Source organism: Mustelus asterias, chromosome 27 (assembly GCF_964213995.1).
Source record: "Mustelus asterias chromosome 27, sMusAst1.hap1.1, whole genome shotgun sequence".
Lineage (NCBI taxonomy): Eukaryota > Metazoa > Chordata > Chondrichthyes > Carcharhiniformes > Triakidae > Mustelus > Mustelus asterias.
Genome location: NC_135827.1, coordinates 2069025 through 2094328, shown reverse-complemented (window position 1 = coordinate 2094328; position 25304 = coordinate 2069025). Strand labels below are relative to the sequence as shown.

The 25304-nt window shown below is 44.4% G+C and overlaps 1 protein-coding gene and 1 pseudogene across 2 annotated transcripts in view; one reads left to right on the top strand and one right to left on the bottom strand.

Annotated features, from left to right (window-relative positions):
• Positions 1-9200: 9200 nt before the first annotated feature.
• The window catches only part of LOC144480063 (rho GTPase-activating protein 32-like), a 413821-nt gene continuing 397717 nt past the window's right edge, over positions 9201-25304 (bottom strand). The window contains exon 7 of one of the 2 annotated variants that reach the window (XM_078199237.1): positions 9201-9306. In XM_078199237.1, the coding sequence (XP_078055363.1) occupies positions 9253-9306 (54 nt within the window). In that variant the 3' untranslated portion in view covers positions 9201-9252. Of the gene's footprint in view, positions 9345-25304 lie in introns of both variants that reach the window. The other variant, XM_078199236.1, reaches the window with a different exon arrangement.
• LOC144480082 (U2 spliceosomal RNA) lies at positions 18332-18541 on the top strand (annotated as a pseudogene).

Sequence of the window (25304 nt, the reverse complement as noted above, 5' to 3'; positions counted from 1 at the left end):
GGATTGAGTTATAAGGAGAGGGTGGATAGGCTGGGACCTTTTTTCTCTGGCATGTAGGAGGTTGAGGGGTGATCTTATAGAGGTCTATAAAACAATGCGGGCATAGATCAGCTAGATAGTCAATATCTTTTCCCAAAGGTAGGGGAGTCTAAAACTAGAGGGCATAGGTTTAGGTGAGAGGGGAGAGATACAAAAGTGTTCAGAGGAGCAAATTTTTCACGCAGAGGGTGGTGAGTGTCTGGAACAAACTGCCAGAGGCAGTAGTAGAGGCGGGTACAATTTTGTCTTTTAAAAAGCGTTTAGACAGTTACATGGCTAAGATGGGTATAGAGGGATATGGGCCAAATGCAGGCAATTGGACTAGTTTAGGGGTTTAAAAAAAGGGCGGCATGGACAAGTTGGGCCGAAGGGCCTGTTTCCATGCTGTAAACCTCTATGACTCTATGAGACAGGAGCAGCAGTCAGTTATTGGGCTCCTCAAGCCTGTTCCACCACCATTCAGTTAGCTAATGGCTGATTTAAATTATAACTTCATCTATTCACTGTAGATCTGCAACTCTGAATATCATCAACCAATAATAACCTATTGTTTACAATTTTTGAAACTTTAAATTTTGAGGCACCTCCTCAACTTTCCAGATTTCTGCTCGCTGTCATTTGTAGAATTGCTTCCTGACATCAAACCTGAATGGGCCAGCTCTCACTCCAAGGCTGGACTCCCTCTCCAGCAGAAAAAGTTTCTCTCATTCTTGCCCAGTACATCTTTTGGTCCATCTTAACCACCTCACCCTTTAATCTTCCATATAGATGAATATTCGTGACTTAACTCTTAGTGTGGAGGTCATTCTGATGAATCACACTGTCTAAGAGCTAATATAACTTTCTCAAGTTGCAGTGCCAAGGACTGAATGCTCGTTCAGTGGGGCGGCATGGTTCTCATGGGGCGGCACGGTAGCACAGTGGTTAGCACTGCTGCTTCACAGCTCCAGGGACCTGGGTTCGATTCCCGGCTCGGGTCACTGTCTGTGTGGAGTTTGCACATTCTCCCTGTGTCTGCGTGGGTTTCCTCCGGGTGCTCCGGTTTCCTCCCACAGTCCAAAGATGTGTGGGTTAGGTTGATTGGCCATGCTAAAATTGCCCTTTAGTGTCCTGAGATGGGTAGGTTAGAGGGATTAGCGGGTAAAATATGTAGGGCTATGGGGGTAGGGCCTGGGTGGGATTGTGGTCAGTGCAGACTCGATGGGCCGAATGGCCTCTTTCTGCACTGTAGGGTTTCTATGATTCTATGGGTCTGACTAAGACTCTGTATACTGCATCGCTTTGTATTCCAGCATCCTTGAGATAAAAGCCAGCATCCCATCAGCTTTATAAATTCTTTTTTGTACCTGTCCACTAACTTTTAATTATTTCCCTATGTGGACCCTTAAACCTCTCTGATCTGTATTTCTTGGGTTCAGAGAAGATGATTTGTCACACTGAATACATTTGCCACAGCTTTCTCTCAATGGATGGAAACGGAGTTGACAGGGTACTTGCCCACCGACTGGGAAGGCAGTGAGAAGCCCCCGTCATCTCTTTTGGGGAAGGCTCACCACACCAAGTGTACCTCAGGCATTCGGGTATCTCGGGAACCTTCCCAGCCACCAATACCCGACTTGAGGATGCAAATCCAGGCCTATTTACTGAGTATTGGCAGAGGGTGGTCTCACTTTCTAATCTGTGATTTATGGATGCAGAGTTGAACAGAACGGAGAGGGAGAAAAAAATATTTAACAAAAAAAGTATTCAGCAAAAAAAAACACTGGCTTGTTTCAGGGTCTACATGGAGTAGCCACTTTAATTTCAAGATGTATATTGTTCCCCCAATCTCTTCACAAGATTAGTTTCTAAAAATGTGCAAGTATGAAACAGGCAAACCTGAACCTAAACTCCAGTGTACCTGAACTATTACAAATTTGGGACGCACTCTCCAGCTCTGTCCAATGAGCAGATACCATATACATTCCCCAAGTGCCACTTGTAACACTTGTCTGCACAGTGCCATCATTTTTCTTTACTATTTCCTCACAAGCAGAGTGCAAAGGGATCGTTACTGTTATCAAATTCATCAATAATCTAATAAATCTTTTAGATTAAATGCAATAAAAAATGGATGTTGTTGCAGCTGAGAAAATTGCATGTGATATTCTCCCTATTTGTTAAACCTCTCGAGGACTGAGCACTCCCCTTATATTCTGAATTACGCCCATTTCCTTCAATATTTGCAGAAGTAGTTTTTCCACTGCTGAGTACTGCACTGAAAAGGGAAGAAGGAATCATTTTCTGGCAGGCTGGTGAGATGGAATGTGTACACAATTTTAGCAAGGCATAGAAATACTGCAGAATACAAAGAACAAAGAACAATACAGCACAGGAACAGGCCCTTCGGCCCTCCAAGCCCGCGCCGCTCCCCGGTCCAGGATTGAATCCTGAATCCAGGATCCCCGCCCAATTTTCCAGCCTATCTACATACTAATATTCTATCCACCGAGCTGTCCCTCACAGCTACGATGCTTTGTTCATCACAACCCATTAACTCACCCCCACCCCCCAATTCCAGACCATGTGATCTCCAGGGAGAGGCGAAAACCCAGAGTGAAAACCCCAGGGCCAATATGGGGAAAAAAAATCTGGGAAATTCCTCTCCGACCCCCTGAGGCGATCGAAACGAGTCCAGGAGATCACACTGGCCCTGATCGGAAAATGCTTCCCAACCCTATTTATTTCCACTTCCACGAACACCATATGAATTCCCTGCCCCCGAGACAGGTTCCCAACTATCCGCAGTCTCGCTCTGTACTGGCACCAGCAAGATGATCATAGAATGAAGCCTTGAAACGAGAAACAAAGAACAATTAGCCCGCGCCGCTCCCTGGTCCAAACTAGACCACTCTTTTGTATCCCTCCATTCCCACTCCGTTCATATAGCTGTCTAGATAAGTCTTAAACGTTCCCAGTGTGTCCGCCTCCACCACCTTGCCCGGCAACACATTCCAGGCCCCCACGACCCTCTGTGTAAAATATGTCCTTCTGATATCTGTGTTAAACCTCCCCCCTTCACCTTGAACCTATGACCCCTCGTGAACGTCACCACCGACCCGGGGAAAAGCTTCCCACCGTTCACCCTATCTATGCCTTTCATAATTTTATACACCTCTATTAAGTCTCCCCTCATCCTCCGTCTTTCCAAGGAGAACAACCCCAGTTTCCCCAATCTCTCCTCATAACCAAGCCCCTCCATACCAGGCAACATCCTGGTAAACCTCCTCTGTACTCTCTACAAAGCCTCCACGTCCTTCTGGTAGTGTGGCGACCAGAACTGGACGCAGTATTCCAAATGCGGCCGAACCAACGTTCTATACATCTGCAACATCAGACCCCAACTTTTATACTCTATGCCCCGTCCTATAAAGGCAAGCATGCCATATGCCTTCTTCACCACCTTCTCCACCTGTAACGTCACCTTCAAAGATCTGTGGACTTGCACACCCAGGTCCCTCTGCGTCTCTACACCCTTTATGGTTCTTCCATTTATCGTGTAGCTCCTCCCTACATTATTCCCACCAAAATGCATCACTTCGCATTTATCGAATACCTTCAGGTATGTGCAGAGTAAAATCCTCAGGCAAAAAGAACAGTTCCAATATTCTACCATTGTTAACAAACAGCAATACAATGCTTCTCAATGCCAGTGTTGACCAGCTCAGTAATTAGAAACTAGCACTGTGCACTGTCAAACATTTATAGACAGAAGCATTACAAAATCAGTAGCTGAGGGTATTAATATGGCTATTCACACTTCAGCAGGGCAAGCATAAAGACCGGGATAGGATCACTAACAATAAAGTCACAGGAAATGACTGCAAAATGGAAAAAAAATCAATAATTACTTTGCCTCAGTAGTTACACAATCCAGTATTAATTAACAACTTAGATGAAAGGATAGAAAGCCAAATACACAAATTTTGCCAACAACTCAAAAATAGACAGCAATATAAGCAGCGTAGACGGAAACAGATATATTGATAGGTTTCGTTTCTGGGAAACTAACAGGACAAATTTGACATTAAAAGAAGCGATCATAAAAGATAGGAGGACATATATTATCGAAAAGAGGGGAGATGATGGATAAACTAAGCAAACTTACAGAGGATAAAATCCCTGGTCTTGATGCGCTGCATTCGTGCATATCAAAATAAGTTTGGGAAGAGCTTTCAGAGGCACTCTTTTGTTATATAAAAAATCATTAGAAAAGGAAATAGTTCCAGTGGACTGCAGGCAGCTAATATAATTCCTATAGTTAGAAAGGGAACTAAGGTCATCCAGGGAATTACAGACCAGCTTTGTGTAAGTGCTCAGGAATATAAATAAAATCATTGCTCACAAAAATGCATCTAGAAACTGAGAACATAAGTGAGCTGCATATCGAATGGGAAGGTTACGTTTGGTCAGACACTGATTTTTTTGAAGAACCATCAGAAAGAACAAGCAAGGGAAATGCAGCTGTTGTAATACATTTGGATTTTCAGAAGGCCTTTGCTGAGGTATTTCACAGAAAACTCGAGACTAAGATCAGAGTGGTGCCAGGCAACACGGAGGAATGGCAAGCTGGCATCATAAAATTCGATGTGGAGATGCCGGCGTTGGACTGGGGTAAAATTCCACAGAGAGTAGGGGTTAAGGGCAATTACTCAGTCTCACATCAGGTGTTCCACAAGGATTGGTACTGGGGCCATTATTGTCACAATTTATATTAATAATTTGGTCTTAATTGCAAAATTTGAAAACAACAATGAACTGAGGGATGCAGTTAACTCAGAAAAATAATAAGACAAAACGTAAGACAATTTAATAAACTTAGACTTGGCAATGATTTTTAAGATAGACAAGCAGGCCATATAGTGGTCAGATAATAAGAGTCCAACTGGGATAGAAGAGTAAAGGGATCTGGAGATACCCCTATTTTCAACGTATCTGTATGAGTTAATAGGCATGATGTGGAGATGCCGGCGTTGGACTGGGGTAAGCACAGTAAGAAGTCTCACAACACCAGGTTAAAGTCCAACAGGTTTATTTGGTAGCAAATACCATAAGCTTTCGGAGCACAGCTCCTTCGTCAGATGGAGTGGATATCTGTTCTCAAACAGTGCAAACAGACACAGAAATCAAATTACAGAATACTGATTAGAATGCAAATCTCTACAGCCAGCCAGGTCTTAAATGTACAGACAATGTGGGTGGAGGGAGCATTCAACACAGGTTAAAGAGATGTGTATTGTCTCCAGACAGAACAGCTAGTCACATTATCAGTAACCCCCACAGCTTGCCACCTGGACTTGCAGAATTTCACTAGCTGTTCTGTCTGGAGACAATACACATCTCTTTAACCTGTGTTGAATGCTCCCTCCACCCACATTGTCTGTACATTTAAGACCTGGCTGGCTGTAGAGTTTTGCATTCTAATCAGTATTCTGTAATTTGATTTCTGTGTCTGTTTGCACTGTTTGAGAACAGATATCCACTCCATCTGACGAAGGAGCTGTGCTCCGAAAGCTTATGGTATTTGCTACCAAATAAACCTGTTGGACTTTAACCTGGTGTTGTGAGACTTCTTACTGAGTTAATAGGGACAGTTTAACAAATCAAATTAAGCACTGGGGTTCATTTCTCAAGGAATAGAATTAAAAGGTAGAGAAGTTACGTTCATCTCAGTATACAGTTCTGGATTCCTTCTTTTAAAAATAGAAGCACTCGTGAGATGCAAAATAAAATTCACAAAGTATGATACCAGAACTGAGATAGAACATAGAAAAAATACAGCACAAACAGGCCCTTCAGCCCACAAGTTGCGCCGGTCATGTCCCTACCTACCTAGGCTTATATATAGGCTTACCTTTAACCCTCAATCCTATTAAGTCCCATGTACTCATCCAGAAGTCTCTTAAAAGACTCTATCGAGTTTGCCTCCATCACCACTGACGGCAGCCGATTCCACTCACCACTCTGCGGGGGGAAAATAAATATCAGGTTTTTCACTCTGAGTGAAAAACTTACCCCTGACATCTCCTCTGTGCATACTCCCCAGCACCTTAAACCTGTGTTCTCTCGTAGCAGCCATTTCAGCCCTGGGAAAAAGCCTCCGCGAATCCACCCGATCTATACCTCTCAACATCTTGTACACCTCTATCAGGTCACCTCTCATCCTTCGTCTCTCCAAGGAAAACAGACCGAGCTCCCTCAACCTATCCTCATAAGGCATGCCAACCAATCCAGGCAACATCCTTGTAAATCTCCTCTGCACCCTTTCTATGGCTTCCACATCCTTCCTGTAATGAGGCGACCAGAACTGAGCACAGTACTCCAAGTGGGGTCTGACGAGGGTCTTATAAAGCTGCATCATTATCTCCCGACTCCTAAACTCAATCCCTCGATTGATGAAGCCAGCACACCACACGCCTTCTTAACCGCCTCCTCTACCTGCGAGGCCGATTTAAGAGTCCTATGGACCCGGACCCCAAGGTCCTTCTGATCCTCTACACTGCTAAGAGTCTTACCCTTGATATTATACTCCTTCATCCCATTTGACCCACCAAAATGGACCACTACACATTTATCCGGGTTGAAGTCCATCTGCCACTTCTCCGCCCAGTCTTGCATCCTATCTATGTCACGCTGCAGCCTCTGACATCTCTCCAAACTATCCACAACACCACCAACCTTCGTGTCGTCGGCAAACTTACTCCTTAATCCTACCTCCCAAGGTCTTCTCGTGACTCCTTCTGGCTCTCCTAATTTCTTTCTTAAGTCCCTTCCTACAAGCCATATAATCATCTAGATCCCTCTCATCGCCTAACTCTCTGAACCTTTTGTACGCTTTCCTTTTCTTTTTGACTAGGTTCAGCGCAGCTTTCGTGCACCACGGTTCCCGTAACCTACCAACACCTCCCTGTCTCATCGGAACGTTGTCATGCAGAACTCCAGACAAACATTCCTTGAAAATCTGTCACCTTACTTCGGTACTTTTCCTCAAGAATGTCTCCTTCCAATTTACGCCTCTAATCTCCTGCCTGATGGCTTCATATTTCCCCTTACTCCAGATAAACACTTTCCTAGCTTGCCTGATCCTATCTCTTTCCAATGCTAGCGTAAAGGAGATAGAGTTATGATCACTATCCCCAAGATGCTCCCCTATGTTACATCTATCAGCAAAGACTGAACAGGATGGGTTACTTTGCTAGATTTAAGATTACAAGGTGACCTGATGGAGGCCTTTAAGACAATGAAAGTTGATTGGGAAGTTGTAGAGGAAATGCTTCCACTTTTGAGGGAGACAAGAACCAGGGGCCCAAAAGAGAAGTTAATTATTAATAAATCTAAAAAGGAACTGGAACATGGAAATCATTACCACCAGGCATGGTTAAAGTAAAGAACATAGATAAATAACATAGATGCATTTAATGGGAAGCTAGATTAGCACGAGGAAAGAAAAAGGAGGATATGTAGATAGAGTTAGGTGAAAGTGGATGGAAAGGGACTCATTTGAGCCATTAACACAAACAGTGATCAGCTGTGCTGAATGGCCTGTTTTCGTGCTGTAGGGTTAAGTTTAAATACCACAGCTAGAAACCGACTTGATATTTATTTTCCCTCCCGCAACATGAACTCTCAACTGTGCGATAAAAAGGAATCAGAAAGAGAGGGGCTTCAATATATTAAGTGGTTAAAGGTTATTCTGAAGTGACTCAAAGGAACTTCCACTAAACCAGCAAGTGACTAGTCATAAAAAGTGCTTAGGGCTTACAAAATTTAGCACCAAATAGCTTCAACAGCTGAATGTGAGGTGGAGATGATGTCTTCAACTGCAAAGTGTTCCAAAGCAGATGAATAGTATATTCCCGCTTAAAAGAGCAAATGCCACAACTTGGGTCATGTCCAAGGTCCACCTTCCCATCATCTCAAGCTGCTGCAAGACTCCATATAAAATATAAGTTCAGTCCCATTGGTCTCCAACAAGCACAAAGGGGTGGTAAGCACTCGAAATAGAAAGCAGGGAAAACAGCAACCAACAGTCATGAATCAGTGGTAGCAGCCTGCAGGGTAGTAAGATGACCCGTGAAATGTCACCCACCTGTCAATCAGGCAATAGACACAGAATACGCACTAATGCTCAACAATGCAAATGCTGGCAAATCATGTTATCTTTCAGCATAAAGTGCAGTCAAATAATACAAGAATGATGGCATCATAATAGTAGCTCGTAATCCAGATGGGTGTCAGGGAGGGGAAGGAACTCTTACAGATTGGCTCTCTACAGTCCTTGGAATGGTTTATCGGGCCTTTTCCCAGCTCTCAGGTGTGGTTCAGAGTAGTTGTTAGTATCTGACGCCACAGAGCAATAAACCACTTCAACAGGAGGGCCAAACCAGGTGAGGGGAGCCATCAGGTCCCCCACCCTTGGAAACTGAGCGATTTTATTGACCCTGTTATGCCAAGATTGACTTCAGTGGACTGGATGGATGAGATAAATCTAAGATTCAATGGTCTTGAAGGTAGGTCAGCACTGTGTTGTGGAAAGCATACGGCTCAAAAATACAGACACATCCTGGTCACCCACCACATCTGTATTATCGCTAGCTGTCTAGGCTCATCCTGCCACTTGACCAAGATCTCATTTTATCCACCTGACAGACCAGCTCATCATCTATCATCCATCATCTTTCTGTCACAAGTCCTGTGGTGATAGGCGAGGGACGTAACAGGTGTGGATCGACTGGAGTTGTAGTTCTGAATCTGCATGCAGTAAGCTCAGGTACTCGGATTGATTAGATTTCATTTATTGTTACAAGTATTAGTATACAGTGAAAAGTATTGTTCCTTGCATGCTATACAAACAAAGCATACCGTTCATAGGGAAAGAAAGAGTGCAGAATGTAGTGTTACAGTCAGGTTCAAAACCCATCATGGTAAATGATGTAAAGGAAGTGAGTTAGGTCCATTCAAAAGTCTGATGGCAGCAGGGAAGAAGGTGTTCTTGAGTCGGTTGGTACATGACCTCAGACTTTTATATCTTGTTCCCGACGGAAGGTGAAAAAAAAAGAGAATGTCCGGGGTGCGTGGGGTCCTTAATTATGCTGGCTGCTTTCCCGAGGCAGCGGGAAGTGTAGACAGAGTCAATGGATGCAAGGCTGGTTTGCGTGACAGACTGGGCTTCATTCACGACCCATTGTAGTTTCTTGCGGTCTTGGGCAGAGCAGGAGCCATACCAAGCTGTGATACAACCAGAAAGAACGCTTTCTACGGTGCATCTGTAAAAGTTAGTGAGAGTCGTAGCTGACATGCCAAATTTCCTTAGTCTTCTGAGAACGTAGAGGCATTGGTGGGCTTTCTTAACTATAGTGTCGACATGGGGGGACCAGGACAGGTTGTTGGTGACCTGGACATCTAAAAACTTGAAGCTCTTAACCATTTCTACTTCGTCCCTATTGATGTAGAGAGGGGCATCTTCTCCTCTATGCTTCCTGAATTCGATGACAATCTCCTTCGTTTTGTTGACATTGAGGGAGAGATTATTGTCATCGTACCAATTCACCAGATTCTCTCTCTCATTACAGAGGTTTACAGCATGGAAACAGGCTCTTTGGCCCAACTTGTCCATGCCACCCTTTTTTTTTAAACCCCTAAGCTAATCCCAATTGCCCGCACTTGGCCCATATCCCTGTACACCCATCGTACCCATGTAACTATCTAAATGCTTTTTAAAAGACAAAATTGTACCCGCCTCTACTATTACCTCTGGCAGCTTGTTCCAGACGCTCATCACCTTGTGTGTGAAAAGGTTGCCCCTCTGGACACTTTTGTATCTCTCCCCTCTCACCTTAAACCTATGCCCTCTAGTTTTAGACTCCCCTACCTTTGGGAAAAGATATTGACTATCTAGCTGATCTGTGCCCCTCATTATTTTATAGACCTCTATAAGATCACCCCTCAGCCTCCTACGCTCCAGAGAAAAAAGTCCCTGTCTATCCAGCCTCTCCTTATAACTTGATCCATCAAGTCCCAGTAGCATCCTAGTAAATCTTTTCTGCACTCTTTCTAGTTTAATAATATCCTTTCTATAATAGGGTGACCAGAATTGCACACAGTATTCCAAGTGTGGCCTTACCAATGTCTTGTACAATTTCAACAAGACATCCCAACTCCTGTAATCAATGTTCTGACCAATGAAACCAAGCATGCCGAATGCCTTCTTCACCACTCTGTCCATCTGTGACTCCACTTTCAAGGAGCTATGAACATGTACCCCTAGATCTCTTTGTTCTGTAACTCTCCCCAACGCCCTACCATTAACTGGGTAAGTCGTGCCCTGGTTCAATCTACCAAAATGCATCACCTCGCATTTGTCTAAATTAAACTCCATCTGCCATTTGTCAGCCCACTGGCCCAATTGATCAAGATCCCGTTGCAATTGGAGAAAACTTTCTTCACTGTCCACTATGCCACCAATCTTAGTGTCGTCTGCAAACGTACTAACCATGCCTCCTATATTCTCATCCAAATCATTAATATAAGTGACAAATAACAGTGGACCCAGCACTGATCACTGAGGCACACTGCTGGTCACAGGCCTCCAGTTTGAAAAACAACTCTCTACAACCACCCTCTGTATTTTGTATCCATTTTGATACCTTACCCTGTACTCTGTCTGGTCAACGTTTGAGGTCCGACCCATTACAGTGGTGTCATCAGCAAACTTAAAAGTCGAGTTGGAGGGAAATTTGGCCACATAGTCATAGGTGCATAAGGAGTATAGTAATGGGCTAAGGACACAGCCTTGTGGGGCACTGGTGTTGAGGATGGTCGTGGAGGTGGTGTGGTTGCCTATCCTTACTGATTGTGGTCTGAGAGTTAGGAAGTTCAGGGTTCAGTCGCAGACAGAGGAGCTGAGCCCCAGGCCACGGAGTTTGGAGATGAGTTTTATAGGAATAATGGTGTTGAAGGCTGAGCTGTAGTCAATAGATAGGAGTCTGACACAGGTGTCTTTGTTATCTTGGTGTGCCTGGGTTGAGTGCAGGGCCAAAGAGATGGCACCCACTGAGGACCTGTTGTGACGGTAGGCAAACTGTAGTGGATCCAGGCAATCCGGGAGGCTGAATTGATTCGTGCCATGACTAACCTTTCAAAGCACTTCATAATGATGGATGTCTGAGCCGCTGGACGATAATCATTAAGGCACACTGCTTGGCTTTTCTTTGGTACAGGGATTGTGGTTGTCTTCTTGAAGCAGATAGGGACCTCAGATTGTTGTAAAGACAGATTGAAGATGTCTGTGAATACTCCCACCAGCTGGTCCACGCAGGATCTGAGTGCACGTCCAGGCCAGTCGCTTTCCATGGGTTGACTTTCGAGAAGGCTGCTCTGACATTTGCAATGGCGACCTCTGATACAAGTCTTCTGGGGTGGAGGCAATACTCTCGCTCAAAATGGGCATAGAATGCATTGAGCTTATCAGGGAGGGGTGCGTTGGTGCCGGCGATTTTACATGCCTTCATCTTGTAGCTAGCCTCTTTTTTGTACTGGAATGAACTTGGCAGCTTCCTGAGCAAGTGAACAGCCCTCTTCTGGACCACACTTCTCACCTCTCTTATCAGAAAAGGGCTAGAAAAGGTTCCCTAAACATTATCTGCTTCACTTCCCTGGCCAGTCGGCTGCAGCTGGCAGGGATCCCAAAGGTCAATCTCAAAAAAAGCAAAGGTGACACTGACCACCATTTGCATGTGGAATTTGCACACCCTCATGGACAACGTCACAGTCTGAGAGAAAATTTGCCCTGGTCAGTAAGGGCAAACGCTGCTCTCAGCAAGACTCATCTACCCGGGAAGGGTCAGCTCAGGGAACAGATTGCAGTTTACACATTCATTTGGAGTGGCTATGGAAAACTGTGCAAAGCTGGGGTTAGACTTTGCTGTCATGAACCATCTGATCAGTAAATTGACTTAACTTCCCAAGGGTGTTGATGATCATCCAATCATGGTTATACTCCTGTTGCACGGCCACAGGCAAGCAATTCTCATCAGTGTGATGGCCCTGTTAATCATTCCTGGTGACTGTAACACAAGAGTTGGTGCAGATCACCTGGCATGGGAAGGATCACTGGGAAAACAAGTTGGTGGTTGTAACAATATATTTTACTCTTGCTGAAGATACATTTTGAGTATGGACGCTCAATCACCAACACAGTTTTCCACTTCCCTAACCGCAACAAAATGCCTTGGATACACCCTGTTCTAATGGAACAATGTGATCAGCAGGTAGAGTTATGAGCAGGATGTATGAATAATGAGAGCCATGAGCGGCACTAATTACTGGGCTGACCTCTGTCTTATCATTTCAAAGCTAAATATCAAGAACACCTACATGTCCCCAAGGAATGAAGGTCCAGAAGCTTCTCAATTTCGCAAGGCTCAAACAGACATTAATGAAAGAATTACTCTTAGAAAAACTTGAGAGTCGCCTGTGTACAATGAAAACGGACATCCTCTATTGAGGATGACTAGACGATCTTCAGGGATAGAACATAGAACAGTACAGCACAGAACAGGCCCTTCGGCCCACGATGTTGTGCCGAGCTTTATCTGAAACCAAGATCAAGCTATCCCACTCCCTATCATCCTGGTGTGCTCCATGTGCCTATCCAATAACCGCTTAAATGTTCCTAAAGTGTCTGACTCCACTATCACTGCAGGCAGTCCATTCCACACCCCAACCACTCTCTGCGTAAAGAACCTACCTCTGATATCCTTCCTATATCTCCCACCATGAACCCTATAGTTATGCCCCTTGTAATAGCTCCATCCACCCGAGGAAATAGTCTTTGAACGTTCACTCTATCTATCCCCTTCATCATTTTATAAACCTCTATTAAGTCTCCCCTCAGCCTCCTCCGCTCCAGAGAGAACAGCCCTAGCTCCCTCAACCTTTCCTCATAAGACCTACCCTCCAAACCAGGCAGCATCCTGGTAAATCTCCTCTGCACTCTTTCCAGCGCTTCCACATCCTTCTTATAGTGAGGTGACCAGAACTGCACACAATATTCCAAATGTGGTCTCACCAAGGTCCTGTACAGTTGCAGCATAACCCAGCTCTTAAACTCCAACCCCCTGTTAATAAAAGCTAACACACTATATGCCTTCTTCACAGCTCTATCCACTTGAGTGGCAACCTTTAGAGATCTGTGGATATGGACCCCAAGATCTCTCTGTTCCTCCACAGTCTTCAGAACCCTACCTTTGACCCTGTAATCCACATTTAAATTAGTCCTACCAAAATGAATCACCTCACGTTTATCAGGGTTGAACTCCATTTGCCATTTTTCAGCCCAGCTTTGCATCCTATCTATGTCTCTTTGGAGCCTACAACAGCCCTCCACCTCATCCACTACTCCACCAATCTTGGTGTCATCAGCAAATTTACTGATCCACCCTTCAGCCCCCTCCTCTAAGTCATTAATAAAAATCACAAAGAACAGAGGACCAAGCACTGATCCCGTGGCACTCCGGTAGCAACCTGCCTCCAGCCCGAAAATTTTCCATCCACCACCACCCTCTGTCTTCGATCAGATAGCCAGTTACCTATCCAATTGGCCAACTTTCCCTCTATCCCACATAGAGTAATCCACTGCCTGGGAGGCCCTTGGCTCTTTCATAAGCATCAAGATTGGTTCAATGAAAACATTGAGGTAATCCAGAAATGGCTTGAAGAGAAACATCACCTCAGCAGGGTTTACCTCAATGACAAGACATCCACTATCCAAACATGATGCCTATCGAATCAGCCACAAGACTGTGCAAAGCAAGCTCAGTGATTTGCAGACCATAAAAACTAGAATAGAATGGGGAGGTGGTGGCATAGTGGTATTGTCACTGGAAGAGTAATCCAGAGACCCCGGGCAAGATCTGAGGACCCAGGTTCAAATCCCATCACGGCAAATGGTGAAATTTGAATTCAATATAAATCTGGAATTAAAAGTCTAACCATGGCCATGAAACCATTGTCAATTGTTGAAAAAAACTCATCTGGTTCACTAATCTCCTTTAGGAAGCAAATATGCCGTCCTAATCTGGCCTACATGTGACTCCAGACCCACAACAAATGTGGTTGACTCTGAAATGGAGGGCAGTTAGGGATTGGCAACTAAATGCTGGCCCAGCCAGCGACATCCACATCCCGTAAATGAATTTTAAAAAATTCTACGATTCTATGACACTCAAAAATCTGTCTACAAGGCCTAGCCTATTTGTTTGTCACCAATCCTCAGTACCAACAGGTCAACATTGCTCACAGAATGAGTCCAAATTCTAGAAAGGCAGTCAGAGCATCATGTCACATGTTGAGTACAGACTCGATGGGCCGAATGGCCTCCCTCTGTACTGTAGGGATTGTATGATTCATCGGCAGTTTGGCCAGAGCAATCAGAGGAAGATAAGCGGATAGTCATTTTTTGGTCTGATCAGTATCCGAAACAGGGGTTCCAACACTGAATGGAAGATTTGGGCCATTATTTCAGTGTTTAAACCATTTACAGTGGCTATGTGGTAGATCAGTAACATTGACTGAGGAATAAATCTTGTAAGATCTGTATTTATATAGTACCTTACACATCCTCAGTATATTTCACAGCACTTCGCTGCTAAGTAATTATTAACTACATTACTATTGTCACTACTTGTAATCTGGGCATATAAAACAATTTGCATAAAGTGCGGTCCCACACACACCAATGAGATAAATGACCAGATATTCTCTTTATAGATGTTGGTTGAGGGATAAATGTTAAATGGGACATGATGAAAATGTCTTTATTCTGTGGCTATTGGCACTGAGGTTAGCTCTCTTCCAATTTAGAATTCTACTTGAGATTGTCCTTCGCTTTTCTCTATTACTATTCTAATCTTAACCTTACGTACAATGATTACTCTAAATCAGATGCTGTCCAACAGACACCTAGTCTACTTGGCCCACTCATTCCCACACCAGATTCAGCAATATTTCCTTCCTAGTTTGGACTGAGAACATACGGACCGAGGAAGTTTTCCCGAAAACTTTCCCAAAAGTTCCTCCCCCACCTTGCCTTTATTCTAACAATATCCCAATGGATTTTTGGGTAATTAAAGCCCCCCAGTATCACTGCTCTATTGTCCCTGTGATTTCCCTGCAGATTTGCCACACTCTCTCTCACTATTTGGGGGGTCCATAGAATATCCCCAGTAGCTTGATTATATCCTTTCTGCTTCTCGACTCTAATTAAATGGATTATTTTCTTGCCACTCCAACACATCCTTCCTTTCCAACACTACAAATTAATGCTGCCGCCCTGCTGCCCTTTTTCTAATTCCCTATTTTTCTGAACGTTTTGTGCCTGTAAATATCAGTAAACAAGTGTTAGTCAGATACTCTGATTGGACACTGTTGGTTTCTATGAAAGGACTGATAAGTCGCCCTGATCTGGATTTAGCTTTATGATTTTAGCTTCCACTAAATCAAATGACCTCGCCATTTATCTCCCTTTGGCCTTGTAACATAAACATTGTCATTTATTCGTTCCTGCCATCCACTGTATCACAGACGTTCCCTTCTGGTGTTCTTCCCACCAAGGCCAGCCCTTCACCCCCTTCCAAATCTCTTCCTCAAAACCTCTGACATTTTTAATTCCTTTCAGTTTTGATGGAAAGTCACAGACCTGAAACATTAACTCTTGTTTCTCTCTGCACAGATGCTGTCTGACAGAGATGAGAAGAATTATTTTCTCTCAGAGAGTCGCGAGTCTTCAGAACTCTTCCTCAAAAAAGCAGTGGAATCTTTAAATATTTTTAAGGCAGAGCTAGATAGATTGCTGGTTAACAAGAGGTGAAGGGTTATCGGGGGGGGAGGGTAGGCAGGAATGTGGGGTTGAAGTTACTATCAGGTTAGCCATGATCTTATTGAATGGAAGAGCAGTCTTGAGGGGCCTACTGCTGCTAATTCGTATGATCGACTGAGCATTTCCAGCTTTTTCTGTTTCTAATCACCTCCTTGCTGTGTGCTAATTGGTTGCTGTCATTGCTACAAAACATCGATGACTGTTTATCTAAACAAATTCATTGGGAGTAAAACAATTTGGAATGTGCCAGGGATGTAAAGAGCACTATATAAATACAAGCTTTCTATTTTCAATTTCACTGACAGAGTTCTAAATTCCTCTCTCGCCTCAATTACAAAACTGGAAATGTTTCAACACTGCACATCAGTAACATCTTGGACTGTACAGTCAAACCTTAATCATCCACCACAGAGTGAACCTCCAGTAAATAATAGCTGAGAGATCATCGAGACACCCCAATCACATCAATTGATCCTCTGTATTTGAATGGATTGCCTCTCCCTTTCTGTTTCAGTCTTCCCCTGAAGCACTCCATTCTGTTCCTCAGCTGACCTCCAAGTTTAAAGATTCTCCATGCACACACTCAAAACAGCAGCCACCAATACACAAAAGATCCAAGCAAGATGGACAAAATATTCTCCCCAATCGCAGGATAAAGCACCATCCTGGCAACAGTAGTTGTTTAACATCAATGAGCACATTCCCTGTTAAAATAATCCCCTTGTCAGTGGTTAGATCACACGCTGATTGTAACATCTACTTTTAATTAAGCAGTTCAGTGGAGTGTGTCTGATCACAGGGACTAGAAGCATACTCCAGCAAATGGCTTTATACTGATACAGTAAGAAGTTTAACAACACCAGGTTAAAGTCCAACAGGTTTATTTGGTAGCAAAAGCCACACAAGCTTTCGGAGCTCCAAGCCCCTTCTTCAGGTGAGTGGGAATTCTGTTCACAAACAGGGCATATAAAGACAGAGACTCAATTTACATGAATAATGGTTGGAATGCGAATACTTACAACTAATCAAGTCTTTAAGAGACGAAACAATGCGAGTGGAGAGAGCATCAAGACAGGCTAAAAAGATGCGTATTGTCTCCAGACAAGACAGCCAGTGAAACTCGGCAGGTCCAGGCAACTGTGGGGGTTACAGATAGTGTGACATGAACCCAATATCCCGGTTGAGGCTGTCCTCGTGTGTGCGGAACTTGGCTATCAGTTTCTGCTCAGCGACTCTGCACCGTCGTGTGTCGCGAAGGCCGCCTTGGAGAACGCTTACCCGAATATCAGAGGCTGAATGCCCGTGACCGCTGAAGTGCTCCCCAACAGGAAGAGAACAGTCTTGCCTGGTGATTGTCGAGCGGTGTTCATTCATCCGTTGTCGCAGCGTCTGCATAGTTTCCCCAATGTACCATGCCTCGGGACATCCTTTCCTGCAGCGTATCAGGTAGACAACGTTGGCCGAGTTGCAAGAGTATGTACCGTGTACCTGGTGGATGGTGTTCTCACGTGAGATGATGGCATCTGAGTCGATGATCCGGCATGTCTTGCAGAGGTTGCTGTGGCAGGGTCGTGTGGTGTCGTGGTCACTGTTCTCCTGAAGGCTGGGTAGTTTGCTCCGGACAATGGTCTGTTTGAGGTTGTGCGGTTGTTTGAAGGCAAGATACTGATATATTATACTGATATACAGTGCAACAAGTAACGATGGCTAATCAACACATCAGTGCAAAAGACAAGGCTGAAGCATTTTCATCCATAAAGTGTTCAGTGATGACCCAGCTTGGCCTCCTTCCCATCAGATGCCAGGAAATAATTGAATGAAATGGATACAAGCAAATGCAATAGGCCCCACCAGCATCCCAGTGAAAATCTGTGTTCCAGAACTACTCAGACCTCAAACATGACAAACTGGGACATTGCTCAAATATGTCTTGCCCACAAAAAGCAGGACAGATCTAATCACTGTCCCATCAGCCTCCTCTTAAATCAGCAAAGTGATGGAAGGCGTCGCAAACTGTGCTATTAAGCAGCATTCACTCACCTGCTCAACAATTCTCAATTTAGGATCCACCAGCAACCACTTGGCTCCTGACTTCAGGCTTCATTCAAACATGAATAAAAGATTTAAATTCCAGAGGGGAGGTGAGAGTGACTGCTTTGACATCAAGACAGCATTTAGCTGAGTGCAGTGTCAAGCAGCTCAAGCAAAAATGAAGTCAATGGGAATCGGGAGAAAAACTCTCCACAAGTCGGAGTCATACCTAGCACAGAGAAAAAGTGGTTGTGTTTGTTTGAAGCCCCAGGGTATCACTGCAAGAGTTCCTCAGGGCAGTATACAGGACTCAGCCAACTTCAACTGCTTTATCAGTGACCTTCCATCGCTTCTCGGCCTTTTGGCTAAGATCAAGTGTAGTATGGAGAGGATGCTGCACTTGGTTGAGGTCATTAGGTTACATTGAAGCTTCATATGTTTCATATGAAGCAATTTTTAAAAGCGGCATCTCGGCCTTTGGGCTAAGATGCAAATGAGCCCAAGTCTTGGAGGAGGAACCTCCCCCTTCTCCAATCGGCTTGGCTCATGTAGATCGGGCCCAGGACAGGGTGGTTTGGTCGCTTGCCCTGTCTTGTCAGCCTGGATCGGAAATGTCTCAACTTGTTGAGACTCTGAATTGGATTTGATTTGATTGAATTGGAAAAGTATAAAAAAATCAGTGACCTTCCATTGGAAGAAAGGTCAAAGTGAGAATATTAACTGATGATTGAAATGTTCAGTTCCATTCTTAGTCTTCAGATAATCTGTACCCACATGCAACAAAACCTGTACAACATTCAGATTTGGTCTGATCAGTGCCAAATAACATTCAGGCCGTCTCCAATAAGAGATAATCTAACCACTCCTCCTGGCCATTCAGCAGCATAAACATGGCCAAATCTCCAACTAACAATATCCTGGGGATCATCATTGACTAGAATTTAACTGAACTAGCCACGCAGACACTGTGGCTACAAAACATGATGAAGGAGCAGCGCTCCGAAAGCTAGTGGCTTTTGCTACAAATAAACCTGCTAGACTTTAACCTGGTGTTGTGAGGCTTCTTACTATGTTTACCCCAGTCCAACATCTCCACATCATGGCTACCATCGACACCGCAAACTGCTGGCTCCAAGTGGAAAAGTGATGAAGGAGCAGCACTCAGAAAGCTAGTGGCATTTGCTACCAAATAAACCTGTTGGACTTTAACCTGGTGTTGTGAGACTTCTTGCCACAAAACACGTCAGAGTATTCTATGGCGAATGACTCACCTCTTGACTCTCCAAAGCTGCATCTACAAGGAACAAGTTAGCACTGTGATTGAATACTCTTCACTTGTCTGAACGGGTACAGCTTCAACAATACTCAAAATTTGAAAAACTTGGGACAAAGCAGCTTGCTTGACTGACAGCCCATCCACCTACAATGCGCCATGGCTACAGGGTGTACCATCTATAAGATGCAATGTATCAACTTTCCAAAACCTCTTCAACATCTCCCAAACCCACAACTTCTGCTGCCTGGGTTTTGGCCTCCACATGAAGTATTAACATCTAAGTTCCACTCCAAATCACACGCCATCATGGCTTGGAAATACATCACCATTTCCTTCTTTGTTACTGGGTCAAAATCCTGGAACTCAAACCTAATTACAGTGAAACAGCACTGTGAAAGACCACACAGACAGCAGTAGTTCAAGAAGGTAACTCAACGCCAACCTCCCAAAGTCAATAAATGCTGGCCCTGCTAATGATGCCTACATCATATGAATGAATCAGGAAAAAATCAGCAAGTCCATTCCACACGCTATGGCATCGTCAGCTGCTCTTAAAAATGTTTTTTAAAGACAAATAATGTAACACCCCTCCAACCTTCACGTGGGCGGCACACTGGTTAACACTGCTGCCTCACAGTGCCAGGGACCCGGGTTCGATTCTGGGCTTGGGTCACTGTCTGTGCGGAGTCTGCACGTTCTCCCCGTGTCTGCGTGGGTTTCCTCCGGGTGCTCCGGTTTCCTCCCACAGTCTGAAAGACGTGCTGGTTAGCTGCATTGGTCATATTAAATTCTCCGGAGTGTGGCGACTAGGAGATTTTCACAGTAACTTCATTGCAGTGTTAATGTAAGCTTAATTGTGACTGTAATAAATAAACTTTAAACTTCAAAAACCTAAAAAAGAGGCTTTGCCATCAGTTCATGGAGAGCAAAAGATTTCATTAATCCTGTTTCTGATATACCAGGGATGAAATACTTCACTTATAAAGAGAGATCAGAGTAACAAAGGCCCCTTTGATTGCAACAAAGGAGGTTAGAAGATCTGATAGTTATGTTTGAAATCAGGAGCAAAGTGGGAAAAATTATTTCAGCCAATTAGTGAATTGTAGCTCGAGGATGAACAGCAAAAGGAAGTGAGTTTATTTTAAACATAGAAGGTTGTTCGGACAAGTTGCCAGACCACAAACAAATGGGGAAAGCAGAATTCATCACAGTTTTTACAGCAAATTGGAATATATTTAAAAAGCAAAATGTCAAAAGGGTGTGATGGAGTGAATGGGACTGTGGACCATAGTCCATCAGACCATGATGGGTTAAAAGGCCTCCTTCCATGCTGCAAGATTCTATGGTTCTACAACACTGCTCACTACCATGAAGACAGCCTAAAAGCTAACATGGAAGGGCAACAGTCTAGCAGGTCAGCTGTATTCTTCAAATACAGATAATGACAGAGGATGTCAGCAATCACTGTATGTGACACACTCCTCAAACTGATAATCAGGGAGAGCTCCATGCTTCTGTCAATTTCACTAATTCTGAACATTGATGAACTATGTAAAGAAGCTCGCTGAATTCCCACAAGTACATCAGAGGTCATTCAGACACTGACGTTTTCACTGCACGTGGGCGTGGCACGGCAGCACTGTGGCATAGGGGCACGACACAGTGCTCCGGTTTCCCCCCACAGTCTGAGACACGTGTTGGTTAGGTGTATTGGCCATGCTAAATTCTCCCCCAGTGTACCCGAGCAGGCGCCAAAGTGTGGCGGCTAGGGGATTTTCACAGTAACTTCATTGCAGTGTTAATGTAAGCCTACTTGTGACACTAATAAACTTTAAAACTTTTAAAGCTTAGTGTTCTGGCAATAGATTGTCAGGGATGCACTATGTAGAAATTCACAGGTTCTCTCACAAGATGCCATGTTATGCCAAAATCAGTTGCCCTAATCCCAGCATATATCCATTCAGGTCTACTGATGCTATTAAGTGCCCTGTTAGCCACACTGAAATTAGGGGGTGGGGGGCAGAAGAGCAGCAGGAGCAGGAATTATGGAGATGAGAAAATTTTTGATGATGTTTGTTTTAAAAGAAAGGACACACTTTCCAATTGCTGAACAATGAGAAGAGGCTTTGTGGCTCATATTCTGACTGTCGAGCTGCCAATCCACACTGCAAGTGCAATCTCAGCATTTGTGCACAGCGTAATCCTTTTGCCCTGTCAGGAGTTACTGGATGAATGGACTATTCTCACCCAATTATTGATCTTTTTCCTTTGCTTTTCTCTTGAGCTCAGTAACACGGAGAAAGCTCTTTCATCTTACACGGTTAAAAGCTGAAATTGTTTCAATCTAAGTGGGTATTTCTTTTAACCCATTCACTGCCGATCTTTATTATTTCACTTGATCCATCATTGCCCTGTACAGATACATAAACAAGGCAGGTACAAATGCTGCACCTGGCCTGGTTCACTACAGAGGCATAGTCCGTGCAGCAACAGGGACACTGACTGCACTATCACCACGATAGTCTGTACATATCGATTGCACCGTCACCAGGACAGTCTGTACAGCAACAGGGATGTTGACTGCACTGTCAGCGTGATAGTCTGTACAGCAACAGGGATGTTGACTGCACTGTCAGCGTGATAGTCTGTACAGCAACAGGACATTGACTGCACTGTCAGCGTGATGGTCTGTACTGCAGCAGGACATTGACTGCACTGTCAGTGTGATGGTCTGTACTGCAACAGGACATTGACTGCACTGTCGGCGTGATAGTCTGTACAGCAACAGGACATTGACTGCACTGTCGGCGTGATAGTCTGTACAGCAACAGGGACATTGACTGCACTGTCGGCGTGATAGTCTGTACAGCAACAGGGACATTGACTGCACTGTCGGCGTGATAGTCTGTACAGCAACAGGGACATTGACTGCACTGTCAGCGTGATAGTCTGTACAGCAACAGGAACATTGACTGCACTGTCAGCGTGATGGTCTGTACAGCAACAGGACATTGACTGCACTGTCAGCGTGATAGTCTGTACAGCAACAGGACATTGACTGCACTGTCAGCATGATAGTCTGTACAGCAACAGGACATTGACTGCACTGTCAGCGTGATAGTCTGCACAGCAACAGGGACACTGACTGCACTATCACCACGATAGTCTGTACATATCGATTGCACCGTCACCAGGACAGTCTGTACAGCAACAGGACATTGACTGCACTGTCAGCGTGATAGTCTGTACAGCAACAGGACATTGACTGCACTGTCAACGTGATAGTCTGTACAGCAACAGGAACATTGACTACAGTGTCGGTGTGATAGTCTGTACAGCAACAGGAACATTGACTGCACTGTCAGCGTGATAGTCTGTACAGCAACAGGAACATTGACTGCACTGTCAGCGTGATAGTCTGTACAGCAACAGGAACATTGACTGCACTGTTGGCATGATAGTCTGTACAGCAACAGGACATTGACTGCACTGTCAGCATGATAGTCTGTACAGCAACATTGACTACAGTGTCGGTGTGATAGTCTGTACAGCAACAGGAACATTGACTGCACTGTCGGTGTGATGGTCTGTACAGCAACAGGGACATTGACTGCACTGTCAGCGTGATGGTCTGTACAGCAACAGGACATTGACTGCACTGTCAGCGTGATGGTCTGTACTGCAACAGGACATTGACTGCACTGTCGGCGTGATAGTCTGTACAGCAACAGGGACATTGACTGCACTGTCGGCGTGATAGTCTGTACAGCAACAGGACATTGACTGCACTGTCAGCGTGATAGTCTGTACTGCAGCAGGACATTGACTGCACTGTCGGCGTGATAGTCTGTACAGCAACAGGACATTGACTGCACTGTCGGCGTGATAGTCTGTACAGCAACAGGACATTGACTGCACTGTCGGCGTGATAGTCTGTACAGCAACAGGGACATTGACTGCACTGTCGGCGTGATAGTCTGTACAGCAACAGGGACATTGACTGCACTGTCGGCGTGATAGTCTGTACAGCAACAGGGACATTGACTGCACTGTCAGCGTGATAGTCTGTACAGCAACAGGACATTGACTGCACTGTCAGCGTGATAGTCTGTACTGCAGCAGGAGCATTGACTGCACTGTCAGCGTGATGGTCTGTACAGCAACAGGAACATTGACTGCACTGTCAGCGTGATAGTCTGTACAGCAACAGGACATTGACTGCACTGTCAGCGTGATAGTCTGTACAGCAACAGGACATTGACTGCACTGTCAGCGTGATAGTCTGTACAGCAACAGGACATTGACTGCACTGTCAGCGTGATAGTCTGTACAGCAACAGGGACATTGACTGCACTGTCAGCGTGATGGTCTGTACTGCAACAGGACATTGACTGCACTGTCAGCATGATGGTCTGTACAGCAACAGGACATTGACTACACTGTTGGTGTGATGGTCTGTACTGCAGCAGGAGCATTGACTGCACTGTCACCGCGATAGTCTGTACTGCAGCAGGGGCATTGACTGCACTGTGACATGTCAGCACAAGAGTTTTAAAGGGGAGTCTTAATGAAAGAGGTAGAAAGGTGGTGAGAACTCTGCCCACCTATTAAGCCCTTTCAGAATCATGTACATTTCTCCAACTCTGGAGAGAATAGTCCCAAATTGCTCAGACTCACATCATAGGACAACCCACTCATCCAAAGGACCAAGAATGTACACAGTACACCAGGTGTGGTTTAACCAGGGTTCTATATAATTGAAGCAATACTTTGCTTCCTCTGTACTCAAATCCTCTTATGATAAATGCTAACATACCATTAGCCTTCCTAATACCCAACATGTAGGTACAGCAAGCATCAGTGACTTATTGATGAGGATGCCCAGGTCCCTTTGCACTTTCTAATCTCTCACCATTTAAGAAATACTTTACATATCTGTTGTTCCGATCAAAGTGGGTAACATCATATTCCATCTGCTATGTTTTGCCCATTCACTTAACCTGTCCATGTCCCTTTGCAGTTTGTGTCCTCCCCACAGCTTACCTTTCCGTCTACTTTGTATAATCAGCAAACGTAGATACATTAGTGTCTCCTCATCTAACCATTATTTTGATTGTAATAGCTAACACTCCAGCACTGAACCTTGCGGTACGCCACTGTTTACTACCTCCCTTAAAGCTCATTCTCCGCTTTCTATCTGTTAGTCAATCCTCTATCCTGGCTAATATATTACATCCAACTCTATACACACCTATCTTGCTTATTAATTTTTTGAATGGCACCTTATTGAATCATAGAATCCCTACAGTGCAGAAGGAGATCATTCGGCCCATCAAGTCTGCATTTTGGAAATCCAGGTACATACTACATCCACTAGTTCTTTATTTGCCTTACTAGCTATATCCTCAGAAATCTCCCAATCAACGTGTTAAGCAGGATTTCCCTTTAGTAAAACCATGTTGACTTGTTCTAATCATCTTGCTTTTCTAATTGCATTGGTAACATTTCCTTAAATAATGGATCCTAGCAATTCCCTCCAACAACTGATGTTAGGCTAACTGGCCTGTAGTTCCCGGTTTTCACTGTTTTTCTTGAACAGCAGGGTAATATTTGCCAAGTTCCAATTTAATGGGACTGTTCCCGAATCCAATGAATTCTGTAAAATTACAGCCAGCATGTCCAAATCTCTGCAGCTATCTCCTTTAGGACCCTCGCATATAGGCTATCCGGGCTGATGGATTTGTTACATTTTAGTCCCTTTCTCTAATACTTTATCTCCGTTGAAATTAATTTTCCAAATTTCCACACTTTTTAGCCGCTAGTTTACCATCTATTTCTGGATTGAAACTTGTGCCTTCTCCTGTGAAGATAGACACAAAGGACAGGATTTCCAGGCCATGCCCGCCCCAAAACCGGAAAATCTCACCCGAGGCCAACAGACCTTTGCATGGTCCGCCCCCTGCCCACAACGATTCCTTTGCTGGTAGAACACTCCCAATCTTCACACTTGTTACTGTTTTTTGCAACACTGCCAGTCTCTTT